This window comes from Cebidichthys violaceus, unplaced genomic scaffold (genome assembly GCF_023349555.1).
Source record: "Cebidichthys violaceus isolate CVI_PGR_0920_01 unplaced genomic scaffold, fCebVio1.0.p SCAF_20, whole genome shotgun sequence".
NCBI lineage: Eukaryota > Metazoa > Chordata > Actinopteri > Perciformes > Stichaeidae > Cebidichthys > Cebidichthys violaceus.
This window is the reverse complement of record NW_027176373.1, coordinates 2,824,541-2,846,223: the sequence shown is the minus strand read 5'-3', so window position 1 is coordinate 2,846,223 and position 21,683 is coordinate 2,824,541. Positions and strand designations below refer to the sequence as shown.

General features: G+C 40.6%; 1 protein-coding gene across 1 annotated transcript in view; it reads left to right on the top strand.

Annotated features, from left to right (window-relative positions):
• The window catches only part of stk32a (serine/threonine kinase 32A), a 63,310-nt gene that overhangs the window by 36,724 nt on the left and 4,903 nt on the right, over window positions 1-21,683 (top strand). Inside the window, exons 6-11 of the mRNA XM_068715683.1 lie at window positions 3,416-3,453; window positions 8,949-9,038; window positions 11,246-11,349; window positions 13,989-14,105; window positions 15,371-15,496; window positions 17,014-17,142. Coding sequence (XP_068571784.1) covers window positions 3,416-3,453; window positions 8,949-9,038; window positions 11,246-11,349; window positions 13,989-14,105; window positions 15,371-15,496; window positions 17,014-17,142 — 604 coding nt within the window. The remainder of the gene's footprint in view (window positions 1-3,415; window positions 3,454-8,948; window positions 9,039-11,245; window positions 11,350-13,988; window positions 14,106-15,370; window positions 15,497-17,013; window positions 17,143-21,683) is intronic.

The following is a 21,683-nucleotide window of genomic DNA, read 5'->3' as shown; positions in this document are numbered from 1 at the left end:
TTATCTCAACCCCTCCACGTCCCGTGGCTTCACAATGGCAGCATGGCCTTTAGCTATAAAAAGAGGTTTACTTTTTCTTCTTTTCTTCTTCTTTTTTTTGCAGCGACACATGCCCCTCTCTCCCCTAGTGCCATCCTTTGAGGCAAATGTCAGCTAATTAAGGGTTACATGGTCGACCTTTCTCACCCCCACCTGGGCCCGCACCACTCGATCCTCCACACAAAACACAGGTCAGCGTGGCCTCTGATATGCTAAATATTACTGGGCTCCTACAGGGCAGTGGACTTAATTAGAGGAGACGCTTGCTGTCTAATACTGAGGATGCACAATGAGTCTGCCACAAAGATGTGTGTCTGCTACAGTGCTACAGTCTCCAACCTGTTGTGATTCACCAATACACATTAATGTCCTCCTAAATGTCCCAGCTATTGCCCATTCTGTTCCCTTAAAACCTACATTGTGTATTTTGTTATTCCAACAAACATTCTGAAACCCACTGCTGGCCTGATTAGAAATCAAGTGACATTTTGAGAGTAGAACATTGACCTCACAAACCCTGGTAATAAACTCAAAAATAGGTACTTCTCAAATGTCTTAATTCTGCAATGTAGATGTTAATTGTCAGGGTGTGGTAGTTCTCAAAAGGAGTGCTGCATTTGACCATCATGTACAAGTGGAACATTTGATACGGGCGCTGAATATTGAATATCGTCTCTCCAGTTCAAAGCATCTTTAGAGCTGTGGGGATACGTTCCAGAGACTAGAGAACAGAGAGAAGCCGAGAACACACTGTGCCCTTCCACTCTTTTCGGTCTGCAGCTTAACACATGCATCAAGAAACAGTCTGTTCGGATGAAAAAAAAAAACTCTCACACGTCTTAGGAGAGGATGGCAATTTTGAGAATCTGACACTGCATGATACTTTTAAGTGTGTGTGGATGCGCGTGCCTGTCTGTGTGTGCGAGAGTCTATGTTTCTGTGTGTAAATGGCCAGTGGTGGGGGCAAAACGTAGGCAAGCACGTATGTTATTAGGAATTAATCTAAGTGGCACAGACCATGTTATGAAAGTGAGAGAAAGTGTCAAGGACAGATACAGATCAGTGAAAATGATGAGAAAGAAATGAATAATTTCGCTTTGAATTAAAAAGAAATGGCCAGGAGGGATGTCATTGGGCACTGAACTGTTCTTTGAAGTGTCTGACTGTCATCAAGGACATTGGCAATATTACTCATGCCTTTGTGATACTGTGTAACAGTTTGGGAATCCGCAGTCTGTGTTGCTCTGACATCTGTTGTCAAAATGACTTCTCTCTAAAAATTCCCTTTCTATGGTTCCAATACAGAGCAGAGTAATTTATAAGCCATAGTGCATTACTGTCATGAGAAGAAAGGGTGATTCAGAGAGGAGAGCATGTATCAACAAATGTGTGTCAACAACAACAACAACAACAACAACAACAGAGACACGTCACTCAAAGATGCAGTGCAGTGAAAGTACAGTGCATCAGAAGAAAGTCTGAGCTGGCAAATGGCTCATTGTCCTGGCTAAAACAATAAAAAAAAAATCACATCATTGTCATTTCTATGAAAGTAAATAATTGCAGTAGCAGGAAAATACAGCCTGTATTCACTGTAGCCAATAAGGTAGAAGTAAAAAGAATAAGGCGCAAATCTTTTTTTTTGGGCACATCCAAAGTGTATACAGATGGATTTTCTGGACAGCGAAGCCCCACATGAATATTTGTTTTATGCAAATCAGATCTAAATCACATTCGGAGGTGGTTTGAAATGCGATTGCAATCAGAGCTCTACAGATGTGTCTCAGTCCAGATGCTGTGGCTGCTCAAATCGAAGTGTCTTTCCCGTCCTGACCTTTAAATATTTCCACCAGCCAGTAGTTTGCACATGGCCCCACACCTCTTTCCGCACAGCGAAGCCCGCCATGAGTGCAGCACGGAACGTCACCATGTATAACGGTATGCATTGCATCCTTCTGGATGCCATTGAGATTTATGTGTCGTCAGAGCGAAAGAAAAAAAAGATAGGTGCAGAAAAACAACCACCGGTTAGAAAATGGGAGTGACGAGAAACGAGCAGAAGCTTCAGTAAGAGCCTCAGTCTACACCTGTTCCTTTCTCAGGTGTCTCAGCTACTCCCACAGCTCAACCTGCTGTCCAATCTCATTTCCATCTGTTTCCGTCACACATCTGGTACAGTGTTGCATCAGAGTGCCATTTCAAAATTTGTATCTGGGTGTATTATATGTCAATTTTTGTCACTTACTGAAGTGAAATGACTCACAATAGTGAGTCAGCCTACTTGTATATTCATCTCCAGGAAGCTTTTTACGTTTGATGATCTGTTCACGCAGTTTTGGGTATTACTCTGACACACAGGAAGTGTTATGTTGTGAGACTTCAGCAGCTGAAAACAGGGGCTTGTGTAGAATAGGTAGAGGAAGAACTGGGTAACTGATATGAGCAATGTAACCTCCCTGGCAGGACAAAGAGGAGAGTGCCACCTACAGAAACTCAAGCGTCATCAGCAGTAATGAGACATCTGACTACCACCCACACGGTTTTATTTACAGGTGGACTGTGGGAAGTGCGGTGCTGAAACACCGTTTGCTTTTTCACTTTTTACATCTTGTAGATTACCACTGGAAAGCCCATTTTAATAATGTACTGTACCTAACAGGACTTCTGTATGTGTTTTCTGACCTGCCTCCACTGTGGGAAAGTCATGCTTAAGTTTAGGCAACTAAAACTTTACATATTCTACCTCTAAATGAGCTGCAAAGCCTGGTCTCCAGTGTCATTTTGCGCGCTGGTTGATCAACTGATAACATAATTGCATTATTTCATACCCACAGAAATGGCATTGCAATGTAGTCTCATACTCAATACTCTAGAATCTGTTTTGGATCATGAGAAAACGTATAGAAGACTAGACTGGGCTTCTAGGTTTAAGATTGATACATATCAGGAATGCTAAAGCTTAGTTTAAACAGGACGTAATGAAGCCGGGGCGAGGCGCACGCGGTAGAAAATGGCGTTAATCATGGCCGGTGCGTTTGGTCATGCACCTCTAAATGTTTGCAACTTGCCGTTTTTGCATGCTCAGAGCTCGTAGTAAAGTGCCAAGCGAAAGTATAAACAAGCTTTAGGTTGTTAAGGTGTTTTAACAAATGACACTTTTTATATTCTTACTTAACATATTTTATTTACAGTAACAATTGTTGCCTAAAGACTGTATTCAGATTCTGAAAGTCCCACGACTGCTTGTTCTCTAAACAATACTGAAAATTACAATTTTAAATATTTCCACAGAAATTACACGCATCTGTTCCTGATTTTACTCACTACACAAAAAGACATAATAATTCCACTGTACTGTTTGTGTTTTCCCTTCCAGAGACATCAAACCTGACAACATACTACTGGATGAATATGGTAAGATCCCTTTCCTAATTATTATCTTTTTATGAATATTTGTATTTATTCATATGGAGGTGAGGAGTTGGAATTTAAAGTCCAGCACAATAAGATTTGGTTTAATTTTTGTAATTATTTACGTATGGTAATAACATTTATCACGGTGACCTCACTTGACTTAGCATCCTAAATGTAAGACTGAACAGCTTCTGGCTCAGGATTTCACCGTACCTCAGACCTCTGGGATCACTTCTGCACACATCAAAAGGAGCAATGCTCAGCGGCAGGTTCCACAGTCGCTGCCTAGATAGGCCTTGCAGCATGAAGTAAAAAAAAGCATCTAATACCTTGTATTAACAAGTGCAACATAGAGGAGGAGTGCACAAGTGAATTTCTGTCCACACTATGCCAGACTGCGTTGGTTGAAGCACTGTGACATTAACACGGTGTTCTTTCTCTCTGAAATAAGACGGAGTGATGTCATAGGACTGTGGAGGACGGGGTGATATTAATGATGCCTGTTCTGAATGATTGATCAAGTCTCATAGGCTATAGTGTCAGTTTCAGTGTGACACAAATAGACACACACACACATACAATGACTAAAGAGACAGAGAGAGCAGAGTGTGTGTGTGTGTGTGTGTGTGTGTGTGTGTGTGTGTGTGTGTGTGTGTGTGTGTGTGTGTGTGTGTGTGTGTGTGTGCGTGCGCGTGCACGCATATGTCAGAGGGAGGGGTGCCATTATAAATAAAGGCGGTAAAAAGACTGTAAATGCCTTCATCAATATGTCAATCAAGAATATTAAAGTGCTTCATGTTATGATCCATCCTCGAGAAACACATGGCCAAAAGAATGAAGAATAAATTGTTTGAAGCACGATGAAACCCTCTAATTGGCTTTGCTTGGAGGGACACAGAATTTGACCTGTTAATTAAATAAGTCCATGCCGCAAGGTCAAAAAGATAGGTGTATATAGCTCTTCTCAGCTATTTTGTCTTCATCTCCATACACCAAAATCCAGTCAGAACCAGTTACCAACAAACGTAGCTAAAGAAATTGAGACACTCCCAAGGTCCTCTAGTCTTTACGGCTAGAAAGTGTTGCACACTTTCCCGAAAATGTTAGAACATGATCATGTTGTGTGGTAGTTTTATTCATTAGCTGATTGTAATGTATACAATATCGTGATATTTAAGTCCTTGAATAATTGACTAACTAACTATATTATAGCATTCTCCTTAGATGGAACTATGCTGTTTACACACATGACAGAGAGAGAGAGAGACACACACACACACACACACACACACACACACACACACACACACACACACACACACACACACACACACACACACACACACACACACACACACACACACACACACAGGGAGAGCCACAAGGATACAACAAGAAAGAGGAAAGTGCAGAGCAAACATTTCTGGAGAGAAAGATTTGTCAAAGGAAGAAAATTGGAGTAGACAAAGAAAGAAGGAAATATGGGAAGAATAGTGACAAAGATGGAGACGAAAGAGAAAGGCAGCTTTGTCAGCCTAATCCTGATTTCCACAGGACAGCCGACGTTCACCTCTCTCTCTCTCTCTCTCCTGCTCATGCATTCTACCCACACTCTGTTTTCCAATGCAGACCTGTAGTTTACCTCTCCACTTAAGTCTAAAACAACGGGGTGGGGTGGGGCAGCAGGCTGTTTGCGTCTGCACACCGTGTCATTTTTGCAAGCCTGAATCGACCCGTTCCTCCTGTGTTCCTCTGGGAGCTGCTTCATAGAGAGAAAAACAATTTACTCACGCACGTGCGATGTTGCTTTATTAAATGGCATAGCCCCAGATTGCTGGGAGAAGCTCCGAGAGGGCCGGTTGTCTGGGTTATTAACTGTGAGCGCGTACGCATGCTTCATAAGCAGGCACTACATAGAGAGGCGACATTGCGAGTGGAAACCACAGCTCTGGTGCATATGTCGGCCACGTCATCACCCATGGGACTCTTTGGAAAAGTTCTTGATCAGAAATATTAGTGAAGAGTTTTTAGGAACAAAGTCAGTAAATGAATATTGGAAATGTATAGGAACAATACAAGTCTGCAAGCTAATATGGAGTTGACAATGCACCGGAGAGTGTCGAACTTCTGCTGTGGCTTCATTACTCCTGCTTTGTGAAACAGGCCAATGTAGTTTAAGTCATGTTACATAAAGCTTCTATCTAAAGTTTGTGTAGAGGTGTTTAAAATGACCAACAGACGTCCAGATAGGGACCATTAGTGAAGTCATTTGTGTATGGACAGTATAAAGAGAAATAAATAAATAGAAGGGACATGCAGCAGCATGACATAACCTAAGGATCAAACCCGACAGTTGTGGAGGTAATCCCAGCGAAACACATTAGATAACTAAGCCACCAGGTAACCTGCTGAACCATTGTTCAGCCACCTCACATTTCAACAACAGTTTTGACTGGTGACAAACGGGAGTTAATCTGATGATTTTAGAGCAAGAGATTATATATATAGAGAGATGAATTTTAAGGGAATACTGCCACTCTGAACTGCATGCATTATTTTCACCAAATTTAAGTCTGACCTGTATTCTCTCCATTTAGTACACACACACACACACACACGCACACACACACACACACACACACACGAGTGAGTGAAGTGGCCAATTTACAAATAGTGCAGCTTAAAATTCAAAGGGGGAAAAAAAATGCAACGAAGAACTGTTTCAGGCTTAAAAATAGTAATATGAAAAGCATTGCAACGGCGGTTAATTCAGTCATATCCCCAGTTATACCCAGCATAACATGTCAATAAGATCAAGAGTAGCAGGTACAAGGCATCAAAAGACTGACTGCTGAAAATGAAAGAAAGACAGTCAAAGTCATTTTAAAGTTAGGCTGCTTTCTTATGTTCACTAATTTAAATATATATATATTATGTCACAAAGGCTGATTAGCTTCCACTATGTCTCTACAACAGTTAGGTTAGTCACTCTACTATGGAAATTGGTGTGTTAAAATAACAGCAACCACTTTTTAGGTGTTGGGGTTCAGTTGTCTAAGCAGAACCAAGACAGATTGGAGGTCTGAGAGTAGACATGATGGACAAACTGATGCTGGTGTCCCTCGAGAGACCCGCAATCCAAGACTTGAATGCTGATGGGTCAGTGGATCTGTGTTGGGAATCAGCAAAAACGTCCTGAAAACCAAAACTAGAAAGGGGGAGAACAAATGAAGAAGCAACCAGTGGACTTGCTGGATTCATTTTGAGGGATCAGTGAAGAACATGACAACAGCTGCACTACTGGTATTTTGTTTACCAGGAACTGAGTGTGAACTGATAACACTCAAGATTCAAATGCTTTAAAGTATCCGATAAAACACAAACCTTTCTCCGTATTTAAAGCTTTTATCCTTTTATGTCACATTTCCATCATTAAGCTTATGAATGTAGCTGCATAGTTTCTTCATAATAAAAATATAAAGTGACTAAAAATGGCACGTTTTGGCAACCAGTAGCTGATGCCTGGTTTCCAGCATTGCAACCACTTTTAAAAGTCAGTGTTGAGCCCTTAAGCCCTTTTTTTCTCTCTCTGGGATCCACTTTTGATTCACCAGTCAGGAACCACTGTCTATCTCATCCATCCACTGAACCCAGCAATAAGTCCACACTGTGATGACAAAGCTCTGTTACCTGAAAGCAATGCACTGTACATTTTCCATAATGCAGATTTGGAAACTGTGTCATAGCTCATCTCTTAATCTCTCTCTGACCTATGCCAGTTCTCTCTGACTATGACATCACGACACTAACTCGACTCCAAAACTACACTTAACTCTCATCATTTCTATAGAAACACTAACAATTGTTATACAAGAGCAAAACCTATGAGTCTAAAAGCCTCTGCTATTGGACACCAGAGGCTGTTTGGCTCCTTACACTGAACTGGACCAGAGAGGATTGAACTGATCTCAGAATGACACTTTGGTTAACATTTTCTACATATTATTTTGCTACTAGATACTTTTTTCCATGCAGCCCGACATTTTGCTGATGGTTATCCGTTTATTCCCGCTGGCTACCGTGTAAAACTCCTGTCCTAAATATGTCTTCTGCAAAGCTAAGAGAGATGAAGACAGAAAAGGGGGAAAAAGGGAGATAAGTACTGTATTTGACAGAGACAGGAGACATCATTAAATATGAAAACATGAAAGAAGCTCTGCTCTTACTCAAGCTCCACTTATAGTCTGACGTTTTGCTGCACCTCTGTCACAGTCATCAGACTGCATTAACAATGGTCCTTTTCTACCTGCAAAGCACCACCCAATCTCCCTTATGTGCATCACAACACAGCTTAAATCATACACCGCAGATTAGAATACGGCATGTGGGAATATTTCAGCATATTTCAAAATGGTAAAAGGACACAGAGGGGTAAAAAAACGTAAAGAGCTGAAGAAACAGAAAACAGAAATGGATTTATGCAGGGGAAAGAAAATGAAAATCTGAATAATGAAGAGGACAGAGGAAAGCTATCATATGGGAGGCAAACAGGAAAAGAGAAGAAGAGGGTGATAAAAAGCAGAAAGACAGAAAAGGTGTGGTAGTGGAGATTGAAGGAAACCATTGAGGGAGGGGGGAAAGAGAGGGAGAAAAATAAAGGAGGAGAAGAGATTTCTATGTGCGCTTCTCTTATCTTTAAAGCTCAGAGTAAATAAACACAGCTGGCCAGCTTGCGTCTGCTTTGTATTCACACTGTTACCAGTTTATGGTTGAGATAATATATATATATATATATATATATATATATATATATATATATATATATATATATATATATATATATATATATATATATATATTTGAACTGTGTACTGTATGGCTGTTTGTTTGTTTCATGGTGGACGTACTGTATGTGTTTGTGAGGTGATTGAGGACCTCCATTCATCCGAACAATCACTCTGCGGCAAAAACTCTAGAGCTCTTTCTCGCTCAGTATGACACACACACACACACATTCAGCTCATTAGTGTGTGCTCAGTGGGCATGCCGCAGACTCTGGGCCATCTTGCAGCATGGTGAGACACAGGTCAATGGTTTGACTTTGACTTTAGAAATCATTGAGGTTGCTGCTTAAACACTCATAATATAAACGCACGCGTGTTTTATTTCCATCAATAAAGCCACAGTTAATTTGCATTTGATGCCTCAATGCAAAGATTGTAAGTATGCATAAAGGACAAGGCATTATTTCTATTATGTTGTGTATTAAAATTCTTTTCATCCTCATATAGGCAGCATATTGGGATACCTGCTCTGTGAAAGCTGTGCTTGGAAAAAGGGAAAAAGCGTCAAGGCTTTGAGGAAACAGTTTATATTGATGGCGTAAACAGAGCTCTGTGATCTTATAGCTCTGTGTCACTTTAGGATTTATGGGGTTCACACAAGTGAGCGTGCTCCGTGTCCCTTTGAGGTAATACAACCCCTCTGTTCTACAGGACACGTCCATCTAACAGACTTCAACATCGCAGCCATTGTAAAAGACGACCTAAAAGCAACATCCATCGCCGGGACCAAGCCGTACATGGGTAAGAAAACACATTTTTGACCAATGCTTCACAAGAAAACTTTAATACTAGGGACATCAAATAAAGGCTAGAGGAAGCAGTTTGAAACTATTCGCTTTAATTTAGAGAAATTATGGAACGTTATTCATATTAACTCCACAGAGCGCGCTTACGTTCGCTAATCCAAATTCCAAATGACATTGAAGGGATATTAGAGACTAACTTTGGTAAGCCCTGCCTACAGCCTCGATGAGAGGAGACAAGTGCCAACACCCAGCACATGGTACACATAGAGATTCAGGTTGTAATTCTTACATAAAACCCTTTCTAGAGTAGGTTTTAAGAGAATTTAATGACTGGTGAAGGAATGAAAGATGGATTGAGGGACTCACGCATAAAAAAAACAACACCAGAAATCATTTCTGTACATTTATGTTTCACCTTTAAAGCCCCTAAAGCCAAGTTCACAGAGTTTGACTTTTGTCAATATTAGCTGCCTGACGGCCAGGAAAAGGATACAGCTAAAAATAAGTGGATGCCTATTGACCAATAAATGGCAGTACTTTGTTGTGAAGTACATAGTGATGGTTTAAAGCTCAGGAAGCTAAATTATAAATTATGCTTAGGAGACATTTTAAGTGACAAATTATTTGCTTGGATATTTATAATAAGGAGACATTACAACCTTTTCTGTGTCTAAATTTGTGCCTAATTGTATAAAAAAATACCTGTAGTTAATTCTTCTGTTTGAGTTGATGCATGAGTCCAAAAACTGAGAGCAGTGTTAACATTTTATAGAAAGTAGTGTTGCCTTTAGAAACCAGTATTTATCCTTTTCAGCTCCGGTGCAATCGCCCTCCTCATGACTCTTAAGTCCAGTAGTGATCAGGTCGATGAGGATTCAGCTCCTGAGAGATCAGATCGGAGCTTAACAGGATTTCAGGGGGATATGAATGACGAGACCGCGCGTGTTAGTGCGCGCTTGCGCCTGCTTTTATCCTTACAAAGTGTGTGCTCATGATGGAGAATGATCTTGTGACCATGTGTGATTTCAGGTGATTACTCTGTGGTGTAATAGATTATTCAAGTATCTCTCTGTAGCTTCAGTAGCTAAACTACCTTTTCAGTAAGAGAGCAGAGCAAACCTGCCATAACGACGAGGAGTAGGGCGTGTGTGTGTGTGTGTGTGTGTGTGTGTGTGTGTGTGTGTGTGTGTGTGCGTGTGTACAGTATGTGTCATGGCTGTCTGGATTTTGACAGTGTAATCCAGATAATGAAGAAAGAAGTGATGAATGACGGAAATTCATCTTAACCATTTGAAACAAGATTACATCTGAATAACTTTCCCCTAGAGTAGATTATTCCTTTTCACAGGAGAGGAAAAACAATTTCTGAGTTTTGATAGCTCGTCCCACCCAGAAAACCTGTTCAGTCGATTATTCATGACAAATACATTCTGATGCTACACTGGCTCCAAATTAGATCCCAATAATTAATACTTGCCTCTGGCAAAAAGAGTGGAATTTAATCATCCCAGAACCCCAACAAACCCTTCATGAGCTCAACCTCTTCTGTAAAGTCTGCTGTTACAGGACTTGTACAAGCAACGTATTACAGCATGTGCTAATCTGTCAGACAAGCCCCTTTTCAGACATGCAATTTGTTAAACATGACAGCTAATGTTACATGTCAGTCTCATGTCTAAATAAGCATCCAAAGTTGCAACGTCAGTCTGACTGGGTCAGACCTGCTAACATTACCGAAGCACTTTCAACATCTGCAGTACTCCCTCGCTATTATTTCAGTTTTTATTCATGCCAATTGCATCTAATGAGTGATGAAGTTGATGAGAACATTCACGAGGGCATTTGCTGTGAGAAGAGGGAACGAGTGTCCCGCGCAGTGATGATGGTCATTAATTAAGGCTTCAACTGCAAAGTAGGTTTTAAAAATCCTTCATGATTCAGCTCTTTCTGCAATTATGTTTGAATAAAGCCTTTGTGGAACATTTACGTAATAAAAACCAATGTCTCAATTATAAAAAAGACATGACTTTAATAGGGCTATAGTAGAAATAAACTGTCATTGACTAAAATGTCCAAACAAAAACGAGGAATAGGGATCAATAACACACAAACACCAAAATCTATTTCTAACCGAGCAAAGATAGTATCACCACACTCCATCTGTATATTTGATTTTGTTGCATATTATTTTCTGTCTATCAGCTCCAGAGCTGTTCCAAACCTTCGAGGGGTCCCACCCTGGCTACTCCTTCTCTGTCGACTGGTGGTCGCTGGGCATCACAGCATATGAGCTACTGAGAGGACAGGTGACTCCATCTTAACTCACTTCAGCGTGGCCGTCTGGCACACTTTACTGCACTGGAAAATACACGGGACACCTACAAGCAGAGTCCTGGCAGTAGGAAAGAAGACATACAGCAAGACCTCAGCCTTCACAAAACAAAAAAAGAGGGGGGTTATAATTGAATTTTAAGTTGACCTTACTGAGAAACACATTTAAATGTTTAGTCACGGTGTGAGACGCATCAGTGCAGGAGAATGAGCAAATAGAATTTGAGTTATTTTAAGAGTCACTTGATTGGAATTGATTTTTAATATATTACTTATTTAATTTCATGCTGGTTCCCATCTGGAGAAGTTTTATTCTGATGTCATGGAAATGAGCACGGGACTTAATGCTTTCACTCATTCCCTTCGCTATATAAGGCCGGGTCTTTCGAGCTAACAGCGGCTCAGACTGCAGCTGCAGAACTTACTCTCATATTTCAGAGTGATGATTACACAAACTACAGTAACCTCTGTCCACACTGACAAGGACCTAGAACACCTGAAACTGATCTGGATGCTGTCATTAAGTGTTCCTGAAACCATTTCCTCTATTCAAACATCTCAATGCTCTCCCTTTCACCCTCCTCCATAAAACTGTTGAGTTACTTTTACCGCAGAACTTTCCATTTCGCTTTCTAAAACACATTCTGACCCAGTTACATCTTACTCCCACTTGAATATATTTAGAGCTCAAACTTTATCTCACCTCCAAACCTTCCTTGAAGCCTTCTAGAATATGTTCTGTCCTCTCGTTGACCTCAAAGCTACATCCTACCTGCACTGTTTACCTGAAGTCTTCTCTCTTACCTCAAAGCTGTGTCCTGTGATTTTTCAAGTACTTGTAACCTTCACTCATGCAGGTAGGAATTGCTGAGCACACATGTACTCACCCAGAATTCACTTAGAGTGACATAGACGTGAGCCCCTTTTTGAAAGTTCCTCTATAATCTGCATCTTCTACAAACCCTCTGCTAAACTTTCCTTCACCCCTCTCTCTGCACGCCGCCCTCACCCTCTCCTTGAAATGTAATTTTCACTTCATCCCTCTGTCTCCAAGGGACTTTCAGCTACACCTTTCTCTGAATGCCATATTACAACATGTGCAGAATTATTTGGCTGTTGAAAACGGAGAGCTTGCTCGCTATTATTCCAGCTCCAGGCACCTTTCGATTCTTTCATTTATCTCTCTCTAAAAAGAATACTTCACCAACAAAATTACCATATTCATATAAATGACTCACCACTTGTTACCTTGAATTCTTGAAGAAAAACGGGTTTTGGAAGAAAAACGTTTTGTTTTTTTCCTTGCATGCCTCCACAGTGAACAGAGAGTCCAACAAGGTAGAAAAAAGTTGTGAAGAATTGAAGTCAATGGGGGTTGCATTTAACAACAGCAAAACTAATATCAAAACATCCGTTTACAGACTCTCACACAACTCGTACAGTATAATCCAAGTCTCATTAATGCAGTCGTAACACATGCATCTCCACCAAAACATATTTAAAACACTTAGGACTAGCACAGATGAGTAGCGTGACTGTGCAAGCGTGAGATGCAGAAGTGTTACACTGCAGGACTTGTGTGAGAGTTTGCATAGGGATGTTTTGATGTAGTTTTGCTTTTCTTAAACGTGAACCCCATTTACTTCAATTCATCAAGCCTTTTTGTTTTTCTCTGTTCACCGTGGAGGCACGCAAGAAAAACAACGTTGCAATTGACATACAAATGGTTATTTAGTGGGAGAAGGCCCTGTTCAGACCTGGTATTAAGCTCCAACCACATCTTACTGCGTCATTTATCTCCTCTCCCAGCGACCAGGCTCCCCTGCTGGGCCTGACCACTGGTTGCAGGTACAGATCAAAGCAACTCAGCATCTCTCCAGAGCTGCAAATCAGTCACTGTCACTCAGTGTCTCCACCTCCAGCTTCTGCTTTTTTTTTTATTTAATTTTTTCATAAATTAGACAACAATTAACCCGAGAGGGAACAAAGAGACGCAGGGGTACATTTCCAAAATGGTGCAAATACTGTATATTGGACACATTTTTTGCCTTCTGTCATCTGAAAGTCTGACTCTAAAAGAATATATAATCTATCTATCTATCTATCTATCTATCTATCTATCTATCTATCTATCTATCTATATATATATATATATATATATATATATATATGTCTCTCTGACACCGTATGGGGAACATAATTGACATCATGCATCCAAAAGAACATGGAATGGAGCGCCTGCAGTGCAGCGCTGCATGTCGTTCCATCTCTCTCTCTCTCCTTTCCAGTCTATCAGTCTGAGAGGACTTACTGTCCTGGAAAAAGATCAAGAGGGTGGAGAAGGATTGATGTGGAAAATTGTCAACAAGCTGCCCTCTCACACTGAAAGGCAAAGGGCTTAAGTTGTTTTGAGAATAGTCCCTTATTTCCTCTATCATTTTGTTCTCACCAGTGCAGGATATGGGTTCACGGAAGGAGAGCACAAGGAGACGAGTGTAGAGAGGGCCAACTGAAGAACTAACTTCGAAACACATACTTTGTCAAAGAAGCTCCTCCAGGCAGCGCATGGCTGTGAATACAAGTATTCTGTAACATGCCGCTCTCCTCTTAACAGAGACCATATGTGATGAGATCCAGTACACCGGCTAACGAGATCCTTCAGACCTTCCACAAGGTCCATCCCAGCTACCCGGCAGCCTGGTCTTTGGAGATGAAGTCTCTACTCAGAAAGGTAACTTATTGGTACTTCTGACATTGATTATGGCTGCTGGCAAAATTCCAATATCACAATACCCCAATGCAAAATGACCAGTAAACTGCCAACATCACACCAATTTGACTGGTGTGAACTTGTCATAAATACAGACAAGAGAGGAAAAGAACTAAGAGTTGATGAGTGTAGCTTTTCGGGGTGGATTGCTCATTAGTTTGAATTTTGTATTTCCTGTGGGAAGACAACTATCCTTCCCTTGAACCAGCACTTCATTTCTCAAGGTGCATCTATAGAATCTGAAGTAGAGGGTCACGTTCATGTCAGCCTTACTTTGTATACTAGTGGTTTATTTGTACATGCAAGTCTTGCAGCGTGCAGAGCAGCTTTGGAAGTATAATCCTCAAATATTCAAGAACAGGAATAGTGTGCTGTTTCTCACAGTGTCAAAGTTACACAGTACGTAAATAAATAAATCTATGGTGTGCTGTACAAAGTGAGCACATGCTTACAAACACTGCAAACATTCCTTGGCACTGAAGAAATAAAGCTATTTATGTCGCTCCTTAATAACAAGAGTTTCTTCCATTTAATGTAATTTGCATTTTATTACATCTTAACAGTCTATTCTTAATTAAAATGAAGAAGGTGTAACTCTTCTTGTTGGAAGTAAGCCACTTACAAAGCTAACAGATGCACTGTCGCTGTAGCATTTGGGGTTTTGTCTTGGCAGCGATCCACTGCAGTCAAACTGTTGCATTGCTTCGTGCTCAGACTCCTCGTGCCTCATTGGCATTCCAGTCGCATGTGTAAATGTGTGGGAGAGAGAGAGAGTGTGTGTGTGTGTGTGTGTGTGTGTGTGTGTGTGTGTGTGTGTGTGTGTGTGTGTGTGTGTGTGTGTGTGTGTGTGTGTGTGTGTGTGAGAGAGAGAGAGAGAGGGAGAGGGAGAGAAAAAGAGAGAGAGAGAGAGAGAGATGTAAAGAAAGTGAGAATGTAAGGGGAGAATTCCATGCTCAATATGTTTGTCCTTCACACCTCACAACCCTTTGAATCTTCCTCATCACCATTTGCTTCCTATATGTACCTCATTGTGTTTTCCTCTCTCCACCCTCTCACGTCCACTCCTCAATATCACCCCCCCACCCCCCCCTATATCCTCATTCTCAGACACATCCTTTAGGGCAAACATGTGCTCCTGTCTCAGTGGCACTCAGCCTCCAACTTTTCTAGCCATGCCTCCTCCCCATGGACAATTGTTCTTACCCTAATCCTTTTGTCTCCCTCAGTTGCTGTGCATAGATGTCCAGAAGCGCATTTCCTGTCTAGCAGAGCTACAGGATCTGGACTACATGTCACATGTCAACTGGGACGCTGTGCTCAGCAAACAGCTTCCTCCCGGCTTCATTCCCAATGTGAGTCTCCAAAATAAACTGAGCACGGCCTCAGTATGCTACCCACCAAAATGCTTTAAAAACAAAACAACCGACATTCACCAAACAATTAATGAATATGCCATCTGTGGATGAATGATGATGTATGATTTTTGCTATTTTCTCACATTCAGAAAAAATACCATCAATCCCTCAAACCCCTTTCCTTCTACTGTTCTCTCATAGCTATTCCCATAACAGTATATCTCCCGAAAGGGGACAAAGATGCGGGGGGGGGGAAAGACTCAAGTCTGAACTACCAACTCCTTATCTAATAATCCCTTCTAGTCGAGCTGTAGACACCACCCTCTGCTGGGCTGAGCTGGATCTCCCACTGAGTGTGCATTAGACACAGTAGACATAGTAAGCACTCGTACACATGCCTCAGGTAGAAAGAACGTCGACCTGCGATTCACTGCGCCCTGTTTCAGAGCCGGTAGTATACGGATTGAGGATCTGACACAAGATCTGAATGAGAGCCTGCAAACGTCAAGAGTCCAGTTCATTTGACTCAGTGTCATAAAACTGTCATAAAAAAAAAAAAAAAAAAAAAAAGAATAGCTGTCAATGGAGCACTTTAATTCACTTTTATGAGCATATATATGCTATATTCATTCAGCTACACGAATGACAGATCAATCCAAAAACCCTGTTTCTGTTTACTATCACATGGTTAGAAGAATAGCAGCACATTTTGACAATTCAGATCCTGGAACAGGAACATTTCTTGTCTTTTTTTATTTTTTGCGTAAAAGACGACTTTAATGGCTCTAACAATTATAGTTTTAGTGAAGCAGCAAGGTGACAATGATTGGCACTCCTTCGTGTCAGGGATCATGCAGCATAATGACTGCTGCAAGTGCAAAGATGACTAGATGATTTTATCAAATTGTTAGTCTATTGCGACTGCAGAGCAGCAGGTTTTCCCCAGCGGGCTGAGCTGGCACAGCACAGGAAAAGCACAGAGGATCGATGGGGAATTGACAGTGTGTCTCTATCTAATTATAGGCTTATCCTCTGTCTTCAGTACCTTATAGACTGTTAATGGCTGAACAGGGAGAGAGATCTCAGGCCCTTCTGTTTTGTTTCCTAACTTCCCAGCATTCAGTCTGCTTTGTCTTTATTGGCTTTCTGCGTTTTGAGCCTTGATCATTGCATTTTTTTTATTGGATGCAGATGTCAGAAAATTCAAATTTTCCTCTGTGGAAAATGTTTTGATCTTAAAGTTTAAACATTGGCAAAGAAACATGCCACCATAAGACAATAGTAAGTGATACACAGTTCATGAAAGCACTGTGCTGTTGCTATTGTCAGACAATGTTAAACGTTTGTCTTTTCTGAAGCAATGACAAAGTTGGTTTTGAAGAAAATATACAAAACGATCATCTTGCTTCTACAGAATACGCTCAATAATTATTAATAATAAGATTGAATATTTGAATCCATGGATCTCTTTGTTTGTTTTAAACGTGTGCCTGCATGCGTCTGCGTCTCTGTAGAGGCGGAGACTGAACTGTGACCCTACATTTGAGCTGGAGGAAATGATCCTGGAGTCCAAACCACTTCACAAGAAGAAGAAAAGGCTTGCTAGAAAAAACAAGGACCAGGGATCTGATGGGTCTCCACAGGTAAGGCTTTCGACTCGAAACATCGAATGCAATAATACAGCAGAATGTTCGGATTTGAACGATATAAAAACCTTAAAACAATAAAATAATCGACCAACCCTTTAAAGGTGTCTCTCCCTCAGTGCTCATCATTATTCATTAAAGAAAGATGAGCGACGGTTTCATTCGGCTCATTTACAGGAGCTACGTTTCTCCTTAGTTTGTCTTTTAAATGTGTCTGGAGTGCCATTGAGAATCTTGACGACACGTTTTTAGAGCTCTGTCCTCCCTCACCTTCATCAGAATAAATCGTCTGTCTGACGCGTGTATGGGGAAGGCGAAGAATGCAATCACCTATGGCTCCAGCTCCAGTGTTTTAGTCCGTCGCTCCATCTACATAAATCAGCTGCTGTCCTCTGTGTGTTTATAGAAAACAGAGAGGAAATCACTGAAAGGTTAATTTGATCAACTGGTCAAGTGAGACGTGGGAAGAACACACACACACACACATGTACACACATTACACACTCGTAAACACTGCCATAGTGAAAGCGGTTAAGCAGCAGTGATTTCATTTTTGCTCTAGTGCTGCAGTGGGACCTGATAAGTGCTGTCATGTTTTTGTTTGGAGGATAACTGCAATTAAATAAAAAAAAAGCTCAAGTCATTTGTGTTTACTTTCATCTTAAATCCAAATAGGACCGTTGAAAAGCTTGGAGGAAACTAAATATATTATTCTGGGTAGCAAGAAAGATCAGGTTGACATGTTATTATGCAAGATGTACTTCTGGGGTTATATACAAAACTGGTGTTATGAAAAGAAGAGTTGAGGGGCAGATTTTGTAGTGAGCATTATTTACTAAAATGTCTTTCTTAGTCTGCTAATCATAGCCCTTTTGATAATACAATCTGTGACTTGGAACATCTTCACAACTGACTGTGCTCCTGTTTTTGACCACATTTGACATCACATAGTAGGCTATTTAATTTATAAAAAACAATAGTACGGTGCGTTTATCAGAAGAAATGTACTTACGGTACAGGACTCAATAGCCACACTGAATTCTAGGGATTCTGTCAAATTTTCTATCTTTGTTTTTTTTTCCATTGAGACAGTAAAAGTACCAGCAGCAGAATCAAGCAGCTCATGGTTTCACTCATGTGCTCTTACCAAGATATAGTGCAGTTGTGTGTGCTGGGTCTGGTCTCTTTCCAACAATAATTCACCACACTGTTGAAACCTGCCTTTGCACATGTGCAGCCTAACCTATTGTGCACACACACACACACACACACACACACACACACACACACACACACACACACACACACACACACACACACACACACACACACACACACACACACACACACACACACACACACACACACACAATATATACAACCAATGTCATTACAAAGTTAATACGTTTGGACCCTCTCCCGCTCTTTGGCACGTTAGAACAGTTTATGGCACTCTTTTCTAATAGAAGTGAAACAATTTGTGTGGTCTAGAGTCTGGAGCACATGCTTTGCCAACTTGCAATAAGAAGGCAGCGCTTGCCTAAAGTGCGCCATGTTTAATGAAAGCCGACAGCTACTTATGGAGACCTGCCTATGTGTATATATCAGCGATATCTCACTGTGCAGTCAGGCAACCTTCTCCAGCCTGTGGCCCATTCTGACAAAGACAAAGTCTCCTATTCTAATGAAATAATGATTGTACCCTTTCAGGGAAACATTTATGTTAATGGTCACAGATGAGGTAACAGTGAATGGTCAGACTAACAGGAAACTAACACACACACACACACACACACACACTAAACAGTCAATAAAATGGGTTTGTACTTTGGTGGCCTGCATTTCCTGATTAAATCACCCGATTCATTTTAGTATAATTTATTCAATATTTGAATAATGCAGCTTGACTGAAACCAGGATTAGAAATATTCTGCTTGGAAAAGGTCTTTCACTTGAAAATGGAGAAAGCAACTTTTAAACAATGAATGAGTAAAAGAAATATCAATGTTGTGATGCATTCTTTAGATCAGTGAGGTTTAAAAGCAGTAAATAGTAATAATAGTTATGATTTGCTGAACTGTCTTGAAGTGGTAAAAAAAAAAAAGGAGGATTACAGAAATTTTTTTGAAGACCTGCCAATTTGGCAGCATAACATCAGCAAACCCTTTTAAACTACCTGCCCAGAACCTCAGCGTCACTTTTGAAGGTGGTTTTGATAAATATGTTTGTTCAGAATATCTACCTCTTGGTAAAGAATGTGTTTCAAAATCAAAGTAGTATTTGTCCTGGCCCACCTGGAGAAAGCCTTTCAAACTACCTCTAAATCTCCCCATCTTATTTTAAGAGGCTGTATTCTATAATTCGCCTGCGTGTCTCCCGTTGTCTGTAGCTTGTTCAGAATGCTGTGGCCAAACTGATCCTATTCTGTCATCTTAACATTAGTCCGTGGCTTGCTACTGTATTGACTTCAACATCCTTCTGATTGTTTCTCTGACCTTGTTGTCCTTTTCTTATTTTGTAAAGAAGCGTGTTACATATTGGTGTGCATGTTTAAATCAACAGTAAATGGCAACCAGCTAAATATCACCCCTTCACTTTTTTGCCTTTAAGAGGGACCATGAACTTCAATATATACATATACTGAAAAATGTAATACTGAAACTTTCTTTCACAATTACTTGTTTAAAATGCATATTATTAATTTCAAGCAGTCATATTTTGCAGCATGCGTCGCTCTTTTTGTGAGGGAGAATAATCCGCTTTATAAATATCTCTATTAGCTCTATAAATATCGGTTTGTGTTTGTGCGATGCTTTTCCATATCAATTTACGAGGGACCTCTGGGGCCACTTGTGATGGATGCACATAAGAGAGCGTGATGCTTGATGTGTGTGCATGTGTATGCGTGCGTGAAAGAGAGAGAGAGAGATGGTCTGTGCAGCATTTCTGAAGCATAGCAGATCAATATTGAATGAAGTAAGCTAGTTGCCCTAATGCTGTCCCGGCCAGCTTCTTACTCATTACCCTGAGGCTGCTCTGTATTCTTTTGGCATATTCCTCCTCTCCACTCCAACCTTATCCCCCCCCCTCCTCCCCTTGTCGTCACCCTCTTTAGACAATGCTGTTTATTATATGTCACTCTCATCCCCCCCCCCCCCCAACACAGATCCATTTTCCTTCTTTCATCTCTCTGCCTCAGTGTTCCCGCTACGCTCATAATGTAGCATAGAATTAGCTCGATTAAATCACTGATAATAAGCAGCAGAAAATTGGACTTGTGCTGTGAGAACAAAATGAATTGTTGGTCTCCCATCACACAAACAAATACATCTCAGCATATTCTTTACTGCACATATTAAACAGAGTGGAAACCTGTCCAGAAGATGATGGAGCTTTTTTCCTATCTTTATTCAAGAGCATGTTCTTTCAATTTGAGAGCATGATTCATTGATTTAAAGTTTAGGTTTCGCAATGCTTTCCCTCTGTCCTCGCACTCAAATAGCCCTTGCTTGCACTTCGATTTGCTCTGCTTGTGCTCAAACTGTATGCTTGCACTCAGATATATTGTTGCTTGTACAGATTTCCTGCACTACAGCTTCGGCCCTTCTCCTCACACTCTGGCTGCCTTGTGAAACATCTGCTCTCAGATTTCTCCTCTGGTCACGGATGTTTGGTGCAAAAAACCCTTTCGAATTTCCATGCCTATATAAATATCAACGATCTTTGACCTGAATCCCTGATGACACCTTAAAGCAAAACCTGCTAAGACTATTTTTTTTTTTACTAGTGTCACACTGAGTTGTTGCTTTGGTGTTTTGAGTGTGAGTCAGGGTGTTGCTTCATTGTTGTTAGGATGCTATTGTCTCCAGGTGGCACCTTGGTGGCAGCAACAGCGCTACACATAACAGCTGGTATAGACATACATACATGGAGGTACATACATGAAATTTCAACTTTCTGTAGCTTTAAGTATGATTAAGTTGTAGAACAGGATTTTAGCATTCTTCCCTGTTTCTTTCCGATTATTCTCTTCCAGAAAAAAATGTATTTAATAAAAATGTGTATGTGCTTGCTGCTAGGCAAATAGACGCTGCATTGTATTGCAAAATCACTTAATTAGTATTAAAGTGAGGTAAATCAATGGGCCACTGGAAGAGGGAGAGCTGCATAGGTGACACTAATTAAAAGTGCAGTCAGAGCTTGTCCTCAGTTTATTGCTGAATGCAGGGATACCATCGGAGGCAGTCAAACAGCTGTAGCTCAAAAAGTTTTAGATTTTACACTAAACGGCATGCTCAACGGAAAATCCTGCTGTTCAAATTATGGTGTGAGCATGTCTCCTAAGAACCAATTTTTCATTATTCCTAATGGGGTAAAAAAACTACAAATAACTTTTCACATTCACCATATTTCTCTTCTAAAATCCATATCACTGGTTTGATTTGTCATGTATGAATTTGGTGCCAATAGTCTTGTGAAATTTGAAATACATACAGTGTGGGAAATGCATACCATTTATATCATACGTTCTATGATAA